The following is a 16195-nucleotide window of genomic DNA, read 5'->3' as shown; positions in this document are numbered from 1 at the left end:
CACAAAGCAAGAATACGCCAAGTACAGGGCTCAGTTGTTTTTGTTGGCCCCATAAACATTGAATAGAGCACCAAATCACACATGTGACCACTGATCCATTTAAGGGGCTACGTGGGTCCCACCTGTGAATAGGTGATAAATTTCATTTGTGGGATAACCAATGGCTGAGAACCCTTATGCATGCTATCTGTACAGTACTTCTGCTCATATGGCCCTGTGACTTCAGGACAACTCCTCGGTTGGAGGTGGAAACTATGCAGGGAAAAATTGGAAGAGTAACTGTGGTTTACTAGCTCTGCAGTCTTCTCATGATAGTGATCATATGAGTCCCAGTAGTTGGACATCGATTACCGGTAATCAATACATTATGGGATATTCTAGAGCAGTGACCTCCAAACTGTGGCTTTCCAACTGTTGCAAAACTACAACTCCAATCATGCCCTGATAGCCACATGCTGTCAGTGCATGATAAAAGATGTGGAGAGAAACCTGACCATGTGGCCGTACACTTACAGGCTCGGGAACATTGTCATAGAGGTATGTCATAATGTAATAACGCAAAAAACCCTATTTAACGTACATATAGCTGAGATCAGCAGGAGGCTGCTGATGTTACTAGGATAAAGAACCTACCTGACACTAAGTTGTCTTTTAATTTGCAGGTTCAAGAGGATTCAAAGGATTTCCAGGAGATGTTGGACGAATTGGAACTCCAGGAAGCCCTGGACTGAAAGGCCAAGCTGGAGATACAGGGCGTCCAGGACAACCAGGTGCTGTAAAGTATTAGTCACATCTCTACTTATGTGTATTACATTTAGCACCAAGAATTACTGGGAGCTAAGATGTCAGTCATCACTTGTGGCCAATGAGTCCTCAGTGGCTGGTAAAAGTAGTCTGTCAGCTCCAAAATCAGTTTCAAAGTAAGTATTTCACAATATAGGGTAAAGGCCGTAAAACATAACCATAAACATACAAATCAGGTCCTCTACTTCAGCTTACCTTGAAAACGAGTTTGGAGGTGTCAGAATCCCTATAATACACTGCTGGAAAATGAAAAAGAACACCTGGAAAACTTGATGGCAGTAGACGCCTTCATGCGAACTCTAATGCGGTCATAATTAGTACCAAGGCAGAACCCGTTTTAACAGTGAACACCACTGTTTTCCATTGATGGCCGCATCATAGTTTGCAGGAGGGCTGAAGAGCACCTACTGCCATAAGGCTGGAGATCACCTACCGACATAATGCGTAGTGCGGAGACACAGAGGACCCATGCCAGATGTCATGGTTTAGGGCACCAATAGCTACCATGGCCATTCCTGTCTGATATTGAGGGAAGGTTTACCAGCCTTTGCTACGTCCAGGACATTGTGGAACCAGTCCTGCTTCCTTTTTTAACTCAGCTAGGAAACTTAGTGTTCCAACGGCCACCCACACACTGCCCGCACTACATAACATGCTCTTCAGGATATCCAGCAGCTCCCCTGACCAGCTTGATCACCCAGTCTCTCCCCCATTGAGAGGTTCTGGGACTGGATAGGGTGATGGATCTCCATGAACAGCAGCCAAGAACCTTAGCTGAACTACAGGTCCAATGTGAAAGAGCTTGGATTGATATGTTATAGGAAAATACCCAGCATCTGTATGTGAACCCTTTGGAATGATATGGATTTCTGCACAAATTGGTCATAAAATGTGATCTGATCTTCATCTAAGTCACAACAATAGACAATCACAGTCTGCTTAAACTAATAACACACAAAGAATTAAATGTTACCATGTTTTTATTGAACACACCATGTAAACATTCACAGTGCAGGTGAAAAAAGTATGTGAACCCCTATACCAATGACATCTCCAAGAGCTAATTGGAATGAGGTGTCAGCCAACTGTAGTTCAATCAATGAGATGAGATTGGAGGTGTTGGTTACAGCTGTCCTGCCCTATAAAAAACACACACCAGTTCTGGGTTTGCTTTTCACAAGAAGCATTGCCTGATGTGAATGATGCCTCGCACAAAAGAGCTCTCAGAAGACCTACGATTAAGAATTGTTGACTTGAATAAAGCTGGAAAGGGTTATAAAAGTATCTCCAAAAGCCTTGCTGTTCATCAGTTCACTGTAAGACAAATTGTCAATAAATGGAGAAAGTTCAGCACTGCTGCTACTCTCCCTAGGAGTGGCCGTCCTGTAAAGATGACTGCAAGAGCACAGCGCAGACTGCACAATGAGGTGAAGAAGAATCCTAGAGTGTCAGCTAAAGACTTACAAAAGTTTCTGGCGTATGCTAACATCCCTGTTAGCGAATCTACGATACGTAAAACACTAAACAAGAATGGATTTCATGGGAGGATACCACAGAGGAAGCCACTGCTGTCCAGGTGCACAAGAGCACCTGGATGTTCCACAGCAGTACTGGCAAAATATTCTGTGGACAGATGAAACTAAAGTTGAGTTGTTTGGAGAAACACACAACACTATGTGTGGAGAAAAAGAGACACAGCACACCAACATCAAAACCTCATCCCAACTGTGAAGTATGGTGGTGGGGGGCATCATGGTTTGGGGCTGCTTTGCTGCGTCAGGGCCTGGACGGATTGCTATCATAGAAGGAAAAATTAATTTCCAAGTTTATCAAGACATTTTGCAGGAGAACTTAAGGCCATCTGTCCACCAGCTGAAGCTCAACAGAAGATGGGTGTTGCAACAGGACAACAACCTAAAGCATAGAAGCAAATCAACAACAGAATGGCTAAAACCAAAGAAAATACGCCTTCTGGAGTGGCCCAGTCAGAGTCCTGACCTCAACCCGATTGAGATGCTGAGGCATGACCTCAAGAAAGCGATTCACACCAGACATCCCAAGAATATTGCTGAACTGAAACAGTTCTGTAAAGAGGAATGGTCAAGAATTACTCCTGACCGTTGTGCACGTCTGATCTGCAACTACAGGAAACGTTTGGTTGAAGTTATTGCTGCCAAAGGAGGTTCAACCAGTTATTAAATCCAAGGGTTCACATACTTTTTTCACCTGCACTGTGAATGTTTACATGGTGTGTTCAATAAAAACATGGTAACATTGAATTCTTTGTGTGTTATTAGTTTAAGCAGACTGTGATTGTCTATTGTTGTGACTTAGATGAAGGTCAGATCACATTTTATGACCAATTTGTGCAGAAATCCATATCATTCCAAAGGGTTCACATACTTTTTTTTGCAACTGTATGTTGGGCACAGATCCTCATTGAATATGATATATGCCTGTAGAAATGAAATAACAATCCATGTGCCCAAACTGAACAGCAAAATGTAAGTGAGCCCTTTGTGTACGTTTATACACACACCAGATGTGTTGCAGAGATTTCCAAAATCTCTGTTCATTTCAATGAGGTTTGCAGAAATCAATGGACATGCTGCAGAAACAACCCCATTCAGATGTATAGAATGGATTTTGAGTTGCAGAAATTTCTGCAACAGCTCTGCAGTGATTTTTTTAGGCTAAGATTGAATTGAATTCAAAAAAGGCTTCCATGATATGCTTCTGTGATTAGTATCGACTCCTGATGAATGATGATTGCTAAATGAAATGGATGAAAGAAAAATCTGATCAAATACTGGTGTAAATGAGGCCTTAATGTAATCATAACATTAAACAAATGTCAGCCGAACCTGCAGTTTTTTTTCAAAGGGACTGTCTATTATGTGTTTAGGGTCATCACACAAAGGATTTCAGCTGAGTCCTTCGTTTTCTATCCAGACGTCTCTGGCAGCAGCTTATTCCTGTCTCCTTAGGCCTTGTTCACACGTCAGTTATTTCCATCAGTTATTTCCATCAGATAGTGTGAGCGAAAACCAGGTGCAGGTCAGACACAAAGAACAGTTGCAGATCTTTTCATTACACCTTATCTCTGTGTGTGCCGCCCCCTCCTGGTTTTGGCTCACAAAAACTGACTTGTGAACAAGGCCTTATTGAAACCAAATGCACATTCGGCCCAGCCAAGTGTGCATGTGTATGGGGTGTGGTCGTTATGTAAGGCTGTCTTAGGCCTCTTTCACACGGGCAAGATTTCCGCGCGGGTGTAATGCGTGAGGTGAACGCATTGCACTCGCACTGAATCCGGACCTATTCATTTCTATGGGGCTGTGCACATGAGCGGTGATTTTCACGCATCACTTGTGTGTTGCATGAAAATCGCAGCACATTGTGCGTTTTTCACGCAATGCAGGCCCCATAGAAGTGAATGGGGCTGCGTGAAAATCGCAAGCAAGTGCAGATGCAGTGCGATTTTCACGCATGGTTGCTAGGAGACGATCGGGATGGGGACCCGACCTTTATTATTTTTACCTTATAACATGGTTATAAGGGAAAATAATAGCATTCTTAATACAGGATGCTAAGTAAATTAGGGATGAAGGGCTTAAATTTTTTTTAACTCACCTCATCCACTTGTTCGCGCAGCCCGACTTGTCTTCTTTCTTCTTCTTTGATGAGCTGGGAGAAAAGGACCTGTGGTGAAGTCACTGCGCTCATCACATGATCCATCACCATGAGTTTAATTATTTATTATTTTTGTTTAACCCCTCCATCCCTAATTTACTTAGCATTTTATATTAAGAATGCTATTATTTTGCCTTATAACCATGTTATAAGGGAAAATAATAAAATTTACACAACACCTAACCCAAACACAAACTTCTGTGAAGAAGTCCGATTTTTCTCACGCGCATGTAAAACGCATTAAAACGCTTTGCACTCGCGGGGGAAAATCATGCATTTTCCCGCATCTTTTCCCGCACGTCACCCGCAACGCCCGTGTGAACCCAGCCTTACAGTTACCTAAGGTGTATGGACAATGATCGTGAACAGCCTGTTCATTCCTGACCTTGTTCGCTCCATTCACATTCAGCAGTCTGATCATTTCTGCGAAGACAGCAATATAGTAATAAAGATAGCAATAGTCAATGATGGAACGGAGTCCGGTACATTTGCTTCAGGTGACATGGGACTAATATGAGCTATATCTGCTGTATACAGAGCGTTAATCCACAACAATGCTTTTTCTTAGGTTCCCCAGGCCTGCAGGGATTTAGAGGAAACCCTGGATTTGTGGGAAACCCAGGTTTACCAGGACGCCCAGGATTCCCCGGACCTGTAGGAGCTCCAGGTGTTAAAGGTAAAAGTCTACATAGTATATTTTTCTTTAACCAGATAATTTTTGTCAATATAAACAATAAAGCCTCAACAGCTTTCAAAATGTACAACGTACATTAAGTGTACAATAAGTGTACAAGAAAATAGTACATCCCCAATAATGTTCAAGACCCTTTTCCAAAACGTGTTCCCTTTTTTCTATCAGATAATTTTTTATTCAACAGTTATTAAAGTTACATAAACATAAGGGACACAGATATCTCAGATAATACTCCGACAAGTATTCACACCATTATACATAGTTGTCAGCTGTGTACCATAAAACAGACCCCACACTAACCCACCCCCTAGCGAAGAGACTGTTACTCGGAACCCCTGCAAGGGTATCAAACTTCCTATCGTCTAAGATATCATGTCTATCTATATGAGTGTGGTCATGGATCCGCCTGTCTCCAAATTCAAACATAGCTCCCATTTCACGTCATTCTCACCAAATCTATTGTTCCCTACATCGGAATATGAACACTAAAGATTTGCTATCTAACCCCACCACTTGAGCCCCCCCTCCCCTCATCGCCAGGGGATTAGAGGAAGGCCCGGAGGAAGATGCACCAATCTTGAAAGAAAACCACTTGTCCCATTTTTTGTAAACTTGGCGATACACTGTCTTTTGACATAGACCCCTTTTTCTAGTTGAAGTATACCATCCATTCTATTCAGAAACTCAGCTAAAGTCGGGGGTTGTGAGCAAAGCCAGTGCTTAACAATTTGTTTCCGGGCCTGAAAAAGTAGGCGTTGTACACTCAAGCGCGTACAATGGTCCGTAATGTCCAATATCCCCAATACACATGACCTAGGACCAGGCGGAACCACTACATGATAAGTGTTCTTAATACTTTGTTGCACGCCCATCCAGAAATTCGAAAGCTCTGCACACTCGCAGAACATGTGCACTAGAGACGCAGGACCGACCCCACATCTCGGGCAGGAGGGTCAGCTGTAACCCAGATTTTAAACAGAAAGGATGGGGTTCGGTATATGTGGTGAACGAGTAATAGTTGAGACATACGCTGGCCTTCATTGATCAACTGATATAGGGCCAACATCCTTCTCCCATTTGTGTCTAACCAGCAGAGGTTCATCTCCCACAGACTTCACAATAAGATTCCTATGCACGTCCGGGTTTTTCACTCGGCAAACCTCATGTAAATCTAATTCCCGTAGTACTTTAGCAAAATTAGTATCTCTGTCTATTCCGCCCGCTCCCGTTGTCCCCAGCTTGTCCAACCGTAGTGAGGGGCAGGTATTGAAATCCCCAATTAATAAGATTGGGCACGGAGGGAGTACTTCAACAAAGGCCATGGCCTCTTTCAAAACTTCCGCACTATATGGGGGGGGAATGTATACCGCTACAAGGATAACGAAGAAGTAGTAACAAATACATTTTAAGCACACATATCTGCCCATAGGGTCCAGTCAGGAAGAGTGACATACAAAAGGTACAGATTTGTGTATGAGAACACTCACCCCCCTAGAGTGCATGCACAGCATAGAATGATACGCGTGTCCCACCCATGATTTATGTAGCAAACATGTAGTGTTGGGCACTAAGTGCGTCTCGAACAAGCATATCACTGGGGGTTGATAGTGCTGAACCGCGAGAAACACTGCGGCACATTTTATTATCTCTCCCAATCTCCTGACATTCCAGCCCACAATTTTAAGTTTGTCAGCCATAATCCGCGTAGGATAAAGGTAGGCCAGAATAGGCAGCACTGGAACCATGTTTCATTCTCCACCGCAGCTCCCAGAACCAGACTCTTGATGTAACCGTCTCTTTGCCAAACCCGCGCAACCCCCATAACAAAATATACATTACAAACTGTGGCAGTGGAGCTGCCAGAGGGCCATATGAAGGCCATTGAAATGGTGTATCTCACCCAGAGGAGCCTGGGTGAGAACAGGAAAGGCTGGGAAAATAGGTTTCTCCCACTGTCTGCGGCAGCTAGGCTGGTAATTAAGAGAATTAGCAGCCAGCTGAGGAGCTCAGGTAAATGTGGGCTGATCTCCTCAATCAGGGCTCCCTGTCTGGGGAAGAAGCAGGCTGTGCCAAGGTCTGTGGGAGCCGGGACCCTCTGACCCTGTGTGGGGTAAGCACGGTGCTGTGTTTTGGGGAGCTGGGTGGTAGACCCAGACCCCGATAGAGAGGCAGCACTACTGTATAGTCAGTGGCCAGACGGCCTAGGATTTGTGTTTATGATTTATGTTTGGTCTGCTGTTAAAGTGACAATAAAGCTGGTCGTGGCCAGTTTGTACCCAAATCTGCAGTGTTGGAGACTAGTGGCTTCTTGAGTTGTGCCAACCGTCTAAGCGGAGAAGACGGCGATCCTGGAGAGCTAACTGACCCTGAGTTGTCACAAAACATAGAAACATTTTTGAAGGATGTGATCCACAGACAAAGAAAAAAGGACGTTTGGGGCAATTACCATTCCTGTAGCCGAGCATCGGCATAAAGAAAAAACAGTCAGTAACACATTGTGATTAAACATGCTTCAGGGTGGCTCCTCTAAGGCTACTTTCACACTTGCGGCAGGACAGATCCGACAGGCTGTTCACCCTGTCGGATCCGTCCTTCCGCTATTTCGCCGGACTAAAAGGTCGGACATGCAAGACTTTTAGTCCGGTGGCCTTTAGTCCGGTGGCTGCATCGGAGCTCCGCCCCCGTCCCCATTATAGTCAATGGGGACGTGGCGGCGGCACGGTGAAATAGCGGAAGGACGGATCCGACAGGGTGAACAGCCTGTCGGATCCGTCCTGCCGCAAGAGTGAAAGTAGCCTAACTCCTATAGATTACAATCTGCAGTGCGCACCATATAAAAAAAACTGTACTAAGCTTAATGCACCCCCTCTTTAGGATAATCTTAGACATGCTTATGCTATCTAGCGGAGGAGCTATACCCTGCAAGAGCAAGTAATAGACATTATAACAGCCCTATCAAAAGCCCAGGGGAACTAGGATAAAACTAGGGAGAGAAAAAAACACATCATTAAGGTAGAAAATATACAGCACTTTTCAGACACGTCCTTGGAGCAGAATGGCAAGCATAAAAACAATTCCATGCCCTTTCAGGAGGGCGTTGTCTTCATCCTGTGCTTGCAGAAGCTTTAAGGGAGCGTTCGTTGGTCTCCAACCATTGCACTGCATCCAACGGTGTTGCAAATATACAGACTTCTCTATAGGCAACCACTCTTAACTTGGCAGGGCAGAGCATAGAATAGGGAATCTGTAAATCCCGTAAGCGACGTTTGACGTCCTGGAACTTCACTATTCTGCGTTGGACGTTGGCGGAAAAATCCGGGAAGATAGATATTTTATTTCCATTAATTAGGAGATCAGAGTGATCCCTGGCTTTCTTAAAGGGGTTCTGCACTTTGTTTAAACTGATGATCTATCCTCTGGATAGATCATCAGCATCTGATCGGCGGGGGTCCGACACCCGCCGATCAGATGCTAATTATCTATCCAGAGGATAGATCATCAGTTTAAACAAAGTGCAGAACCCCTTTAAAGATAGTATCTCTGTCCCTGAAGTGGAGAAGCTTCATCAGAATTGGACAAGGAGGAGCTCGGAATGTCACTCTATGTGCCCTTTCAATGGCAAATACACAAGATAGAGTCTTTGCCGAATTAATGGGTCAGCCAATCTTCAAAAACACAATCAGGTCAGACCCTTCTGCCTTTTCAGGGACCCCAACCAGTCTGAGATTATTTCTGCGCGACCTTTTTTCCAAGTCGTTGGTGTTAGACATCAATTATCTATAATTCAGCCAAGATCTCTTTTCACGGGGGGTTGTTGATCCTCTACAGTGCTCACTCTATCTTCCACCTCTTTGATCCTCTCATTAACCTGCCCGAGATCTTGCCTGATGAGGGAGACATTCTCTTGCAGCCTGCCCATATGTGTATTAAGAATTATCAGTGAACTGCTGCAATGCTGCACAGCAGCGAAGATATCTTTAATTGTGGGTTCTTCTCCATCAATAGCAAAGTGCCCAAGCTCCATAGGGGTAGCCTCTGCAGCACAGGGTGAAGCCGGCTGATCTGTGGCCTTTTCTTTAACTGTCTGCTGGGCCGCCATTTTGAGGACCTTATAGGCATGTTCAGTGCCTTCAGGGGGGTTCAAGGATGTTTCCCCTGTGGGTTGAGAAGGGGCAGCTATCATTGCTGGAGGGGCACAGTAATGAAAGGGGTTGTCTCATTAGGAAACGTTTGTCCATATACTTTATTTGGGCATATGGACATCATAGAGGGGACTGCCCAGCTCAGGATTCTCCTCCATGAGCCACAATGGAGAGCTTTTTTTTTCTTCTTTTTTTTTACATTTTTTATTTCAAATAATCGTAATTGTACAATCTTGGAATAAAAGGAGTCTTAAGAGAGAGCTGCTTTTTAAGAGTGGCTCCCACTCTGGCAGACCCAGCCCTTTCATGCACTACATGGGCGACCGTTCATTTAGCCACTCCAAGGTATCTTTATAGTCAGACATGACTTTTTTTTTAAGTGGTTGTCTTAGTGAGACAGCCCCCCTAATTTTTTAAGCCCTCAAAAGTTTTGTTTTCTGTTTCTTGTGAACAAGTCTAAATTTCCTGTTCACTTATTCTTCTAAGTACTACTAATCTTTTTTTGCCTATATTTTAGGTTTTCGAGGATTTCCAGGTTTGGATGGACTAAATGGTTTGCCTGGCACAAGGGGCTTACCTGGCACGCCTGGTAATTATCACATACCCTAAATAATACAGTCTTATTAGACATACAAGAATGATCAAAATAGTGAATTTTAGAAACTGGTAGTTTAGTAAATTGACTCCAATCACTTGTAGCATTCTCCTGTTGTAGGAAAACTGTCTTGTGGTTCTGCATGGATATATTGGTAAAAACTTTTTTTTTAGTTTTTTTTTTCAATTTAGTGTTTTTACCCTCTAAATAAAAGGTTTAAGTGAAGCAGGACGCCCAGGATCACCAGGATTTCCAGGTTCTAAAGGCGAAAGGGGCTTCTCCAACACAGTACCTGGACAGCCAGGGATTAATGGTGTAAAAGGTGTTAGTGGAGATTCAGGTAAGACAAGATCCTTTTCCAAGAAAAAAAAAAAAACAATGGCACAATATAGGGCACTATCCACCCCAACGTACAATGGTCAGGGCTGCAGCCCAAGGTCCAAAGCGGGAACACTGGTGGAGCCTGTGGAGATCAACTGGAAGTCCTGGGACAAAGTGGAATTTACCAGGCACTGCCGAGGAGGAAGTGTGTGGAGGCGTGATCTATTTTACCTTTTATCGACAGTGTAAAAGCAACATGTTTCAGGACTGAACTAGTCCCTTCATCAGTTATTGCTTAATAAAAAAAACTTTGCTTTTAAAAATAAAACATTGCTTTTGCACCATCAATAAAAGAGGCCATGCTTCCAGGCATTTAATCATCTGCATTGCCTGGTAAAGTCTCCCTTTTCCCATTACATCCAGAAGACCCTTTAGTAATCTTAAGTGTAAATTTTTATTCACATAATATTCATCTTACATTCCTAGTGTGTTATTAGGTAAAATACCTATCTGTGTATCCATGAATAACTGTTCATAGTCACTCCTGTACTAAAATTAAGCTGAATATACATTCACATTGGACCCACATCCTTGAAGCTGTTGTGATCTGCTCTTATTATATAAACACCTAAAATGTACTTTTTAGGCTTACCTGGTGTTCCTGGCCCCCCTGGACCTTCCGGACCTCCTGGAACATCAACTGTTATCCCTGGAATACCTGGAGACCCTGGACCCGCCGGAAGACATGGAGAGTTGGGTATGTCTACAAATTGTTGTGTTCTATTCTTTTTTTTTTTTTTTTTTGCAGCTTACTTATATAAAAAGGAAATGCTTGCTCAGAACAGTTTTTGTTGCATTCTGTCTATTGGACTCCTCTTTTTGTTTAATTGTTGTTATATAGTCTTTCACTGTAATATGTCTCTAAACTCTAAAGGCTTATGCATTCACGGATAACATGCTGACCCATTTATTACTATATTGCTATGTACAGATCCATTCTCTTTGCAGTGTGCTTGATCTGCAAATCTCAGTGCAGATCCTATTCTTGTCCACATTTGTATTATAGTAGTAGTAGTATAGTCCTAGCTATTGATGGGAGTGAGAAAAATCCTCAGTGCACACAGAAGCTGTCCATATTTTGTGGATTTGTTTTTAGCAGACCAAAATAGGTTTAGGAAGTGTAAAGGCAGTTTAGGAGGGGATTATTAGTAGAAGTTTACATAGCACAATTACCCAGCAATTTTTTTTTACAATGTAATATTTGTCTTCTTTTCTGTTGTGTGAGCTAAGGGTTCATCTATTGCCCACAGCTCTGATATCTACCAGATTAAGGGCTCATGTACACGGCCGTTGCCTTTTTGCAGTCAGCGGAACGTTCTACTCTTTATAAAACTGTCCTATCCTTGTCCGTAAAATGGACAAGAATAGGACAAGTTCAAATTTTTTGCGGGGCTGAGCAACGGACTTATGCTTTCCAGGTGTGCTTTCCACATCTTTTGCGGCCCCATTGAAGTGAATGGATCCACATCTGACCTGCAAAAAATGCAGATCTGATGCGGACAAAAAATATGTTTGTCTGCATGAGCCCTAAAGGTGGGTTCCATTACCGTCAGACACTTTGGAGCTTCTGTCAGCAGTTTAGTTAGATTTGACAGCGCTATTGATGTCTGTCGTGTGACAGATCCGCCTCTGCTGTCATTGTTTCCATGATATATAGATATATAAGTTATAGATTTAGTTGTAAGAGGATAGGGATTAAGAGAAGAATCCTTATGATGTGCATTAAACTCTGCAACCATTTAAAGAGGTTGTTCATCAAGACATCACCTTTCCACATAGTATTTGGCCAGCTGGTTGTTGCAGGTCTAGCTACAGAAACCCGGCCGGGGAAAGGTGCACCAGGTGCTGCATATTAAAATTTGTATGTTGGGTAGTCCAAATAAATTAATGTCCATTTATCTAATACATGGACAGATTGTGTACTCCAGAGTGATAGCCTCTACAGTGATAGCCATGGCGGCACTACTCTGACATTCTAATTGAAATAAACTCGTTAGCAAAAAATGTTTCTATTTGTATGGTTTCAGGACTGCCTGGCCTTCCTGGTCCACGTGGACCCCCAGGACCTGCCTCAAATCAAGGAGATACAGGAGATTCTGGAGTACCGGGAGGACCAGGAAGACCTGGATTCAAGGGAGATTCAGGAATACCAGGAAACCCTGGAAGCTCCGGAGCACCTGGAGTAAAAGGTAAATCACTGTTGTTTGTATTTGTGTGTTAGCATAACTGGGAATGATTTTTAAAATTTGCATCTATGATAAGAACGAATGTTCAGCAATGAAATGGTCAATAATAAAAAGTCACTACTAGTCAATAGTTTCACTAAGGAAGGCAAAAATTATTCAGTAATGCACATTAAAGGAAAGCTTCATTATTCACTTCCAGAGATAGTCTTGAGTCTTGTAACGGTTTATATGGTGTTAACCACCAATACAGAAAATATGTGTACAAAAAGTCCAAAAGTTTCAATTACAGTGCAGCATCAAACTAAATTATAAATGGTTTGTGTCCAAGCATTCTGGATCTTAAACAACCTACGGCCCAGTTAACAGTTCAGTCCATAATATCCACTACTGTAAAAAATAAAAAACTTTCCTTAGGTTTCTGTGACCATGTTAACATTTTCTCACCCTGCTTAGGTCTCAGGGGGGATCCCGGTTTCATGGGTGTTCCAGGAAAAGAAGGTCCTGTCGGAGATTCTGGATTTTTTGGTTCTAAAGGAGAAAGGGGCAATGCAGGTGAGTGCTAATATAAAAAGACCTGGCGACTGGCACTACTTTTTAGGCCCAATATTTTGTGGTTATTATTTTATTAATATATACTTATACAGCTCAGACGTCCATTTTCTGATACAGAGTTCCAAATTACCTTCCTAGACATTAATAGTGGGATAATGAATCAATTCAAGAGTTCTTCACCTATGAGGGGCTGTTCCCAGAGATGAAGAAGCACACATCCATCTTTTACTGGAGCAGCAATTGCGCTTGCACTGCTACACTTCCAGGTAGCGTTGCATGAACAGTCGCTGCTGAATCAGTGCCTCTGCGCTTGCACCACTACACAAAGCAGCGGCGCAGGCACGAGATTGGCAGGGCCAGGTGAGATGTCTGGCCCTGTCAATCAAATGGCAGGTGGGCGCTTCTTCACCTGTGAGGACAGGCCCTCACAGGTGAAGAACCTTACTTATGAGACAAATTAATTAGTTAAAATCGATTGGCATTGATTTAATCCCTAAAAGACATAATTAATTCTGACTGTTTTTAATCCCCCACTAGGGGAAGCTTAGGAACTGAGCTGACTACATGCTATTTTTCCCCAGTGGTGGCTTAAACTGCAATAAAGATATAGTAGGTCATAGACTGAAGTTTCTAAGATAAAAAAAAGATCTATTAAGGTGGGCGTAAAGTAAGACCCCCGTTATTTGTTTTTACATTTTAGACTTAAAGCACATTTTTGCCCCAAATATTTGCAAATATTGCCAGGCATATCAAAGTCTATAGAGAGCTAGTTTTGCCACCCGGTAACCCACTTGACTACAAGTATACACAGACTATTCCCTCTATTCCTCCTCCATGTCTGTATACTCTGTGACTACTTGGATTAGTATACAGGAGGAAGGCACTTATAATCTCTGATATATGACATAACTTATAGGTCACAGGACAGTACACATGCACCCAACAGAAAATAAAAACTCCTCTCTTATTTTAACAATAGGAGCAGTCAGGCAGAAAACATCATTACTAATTTGGTAAAATGTGCAAATTGCACTTTAAATTGTAGTGTCAAAAACACTACAATTTTAAGTGCAATTTGCACATTTTACCAAATCAAAAAGGCCCATTTCTAAAAATGTTACCGTCTGTATTGAAATCTTAAGAAACTATTATAATGTATTTTTATGATCTTGTAAAGGAGATGCTTGTGAGAATGTCTCACATTTTTATGATAAAAGACATGGGGGGACATTTATGAAGATCGGCAATTTAGACTCTACATAACTCTCTACCGGTCTCTACATAACTTAGGCGGACTTTACACTTGTCTAAATCCACGCCAGCTCCCTTGCTGGCTTAAATTTAGACCATCTTTTACTCCTAAAAGAGGCATAGAAAATGATAAATGAGACTGGCCTGCATGCCCCCATTTTTGAACCTGGCGTGAGTGGCAGAAAAGGGGCAAAAGTCGGAGATTGTGGCACAAATAACCTTTTGGCGTATAGCTGTTCGTAAATGACCCCCATAATGTATATACGGACTACATTAGAACTACAGGTGCATAATACTAGTAGCCAAAATGGCACAATAGGTGTTGTGTCATTTGGCTACTGAATGGATATTCATACATAGCTATGAATCCAGTGTATTCATGAGAATAGTGCCCCCACATCCCAACGCCTCTCTCTGTGGTATATTCACATATGCATGAGCCTGGTCATTTAATCACCTCCATTAGAGGCGAGGGGAGCACTATCCTAATGAACACAATGGACATGTATGTTAAATAGTTACAGGTTCAACCTCTTCCAGACCAACTGTACAACATTTGTGAACTCCGGCAGGCTGATCCTCTTATGGAACAGTCTACTGTATAGCCTTAAAGGGGTTACCCTGGAAATAATATTGATGGCCTATCCTTAGGATAGGTCATCAATATCAGATCAGCAGGGGTCAGATTAGGAAAGGTCAGGCATTCCCTGAGCTCCATGGCTTCTTCCTAAGCCATGTGACACCACCGTACATCGGTCACATGGTCTAGGCACAGCCCGGCCCCATTGAAGTGAATGGAGCTGAGCTGCAAAACCAAGCACATCCGCTATATTATGTAGGTCGCTGTGCTTGGTGATCTGCCAGGAGGCCACCTCGCACACCAGAGCTCCGGTGACCGCGGCTCCCTGGAACATCTGACCAAGTGCTGGGACTCAGACCCCTGCTGAAATGATAAACTAATCGTGAGGATAGGTCATCATTATAATTTCTTGGATAACCGCTTAAAAGCATATGTAAAACTAGCCTAATCCACTTTAATATACCGGAAAGTACATATGGTGTGTGTTTGGCAGAACTCATGGAAACCTGAACAAGGCCAATTGTTCAGTAGGGGGTCAGGGGTTTGTGTGTTGCTGTTTGTGAAAACGTGAAAGTAGTCATCTTCTCCATTATCAACAGTCCTTATGGGGCGTGATATTGACCATTATCTGAATTAGAATGACTGTTTGTTCTTTCAGGTTTTCAAGGTCCTGTCGGACGTCCAGGTCTTCCTCCTGTTGATGATTTTCAGTATGCGCTTGGGAATCCTGGTCTGCCTGGAATTAATGGCTTTGATGGTGGGCCTGGAGATCGTGGTGCACAAGGACCATCAGGACAACCTGGTATGGAAGGGAAACTTCAGAATAATTTGTTCACATATATAAAGTAATAGATTTTCTGCATGTATTAGGACGCTGGTGAAATAACCATGTAATGTAACAATATAATGGAATCACTTTATTTACCTGTTGATGGGAAGCAATGAGAAAGTTTTAAGAAATTTGGTAATCAAATATTCAATATCAAAACATAGCAGACGAGCAGCAGTCCAGTCTAGATCAGTTACAGTTTAAGCTCCAGTTTGAGTTAGTATATTACTATAATGGCCATGTATGTTAGATTAATGTCAGCTGAACCTACCGATTTTGGCGGGAAGAGATGACCATCTAATGTGTAAGGGGGATGATGCTTGAGAACAAATGATTGTCTTGTTGAAATTCAACTTGCCCAGAGGAGAGATAAGCCATAACCAGCAGCTCACTCTGCTCTGTACATAGAGAACACATGCATGCTCAGGGGAGAGTGCATGTGTATAAGGGTCAGGAGGTAATAGCTATCTGACGAATGATTGTTAGAC

At 42.7% G+C, this 16195-nt stretch overlaps 1 protein-coding gene across 4 annotated transcripts in view; it reads left to right on the top strand.

Annotated features, from left to right (window-relative positions):
• COL4A6 (collagen type IV alpha 6 chain) overlaps nucleotides 1-16195 on the top strand; it is a 271820-nt gene that overhangs the window by 236302 nt on the left and 19323 nt on the right. For 3 of the 4 annotated variants that reach the window (XM_040442327.1, XM_040442329.1, XM_040442328.1), the window contains 8 exons: nucleotides 663-770; nucleotides 5066-5173; nucleotides 9851-9922; nucleotides 10143-10268; nucleotides 10896-11006; nucleotides 12337-12498; nucleotides 12949-13047; nucleotides 15537-15680. In XM_040442327.1, the coding sequence (XP_040298261.1) occupies nucleotides 663-770; nucleotides 5066-5173; nucleotides 9851-9922; nucleotides 10143-10268; nucleotides 10896-11006; nucleotides 12337-12498; nucleotides 12949-13047; nucleotides 15537-15680 (930 nt within the window). Of the gene's footprint in view, nucleotides 1-662; nucleotides 771-5065; nucleotides 5174-9850; nucleotides 9923-10142; nucleotides 10269-10895; nucleotides 11007-12336; nucleotides 12499-12948; nucleotides 13048-13584; nucleotides 13655-15536; nucleotides 15681-16195 lie in introns of those variants that run through there. The other variant, XM_040442330.1, reaches the window with a different exon arrangement.

Source organism: Bufo bufo, chromosome 8 (assembly GCF_905171765.1).
Source record: "Bufo bufo chromosome 8, aBufBuf1.1, whole genome shotgun sequence".
NCBI classification, from domain to species: domain Eukaryota; kingdom Metazoa; phylum Chordata; class Amphibia; order Anura; family Bufonidae; genus Bufo; species Bufo bufo.
This window is presented reverse-complemented; position numbering and strand designations above follow the sequence as displayed.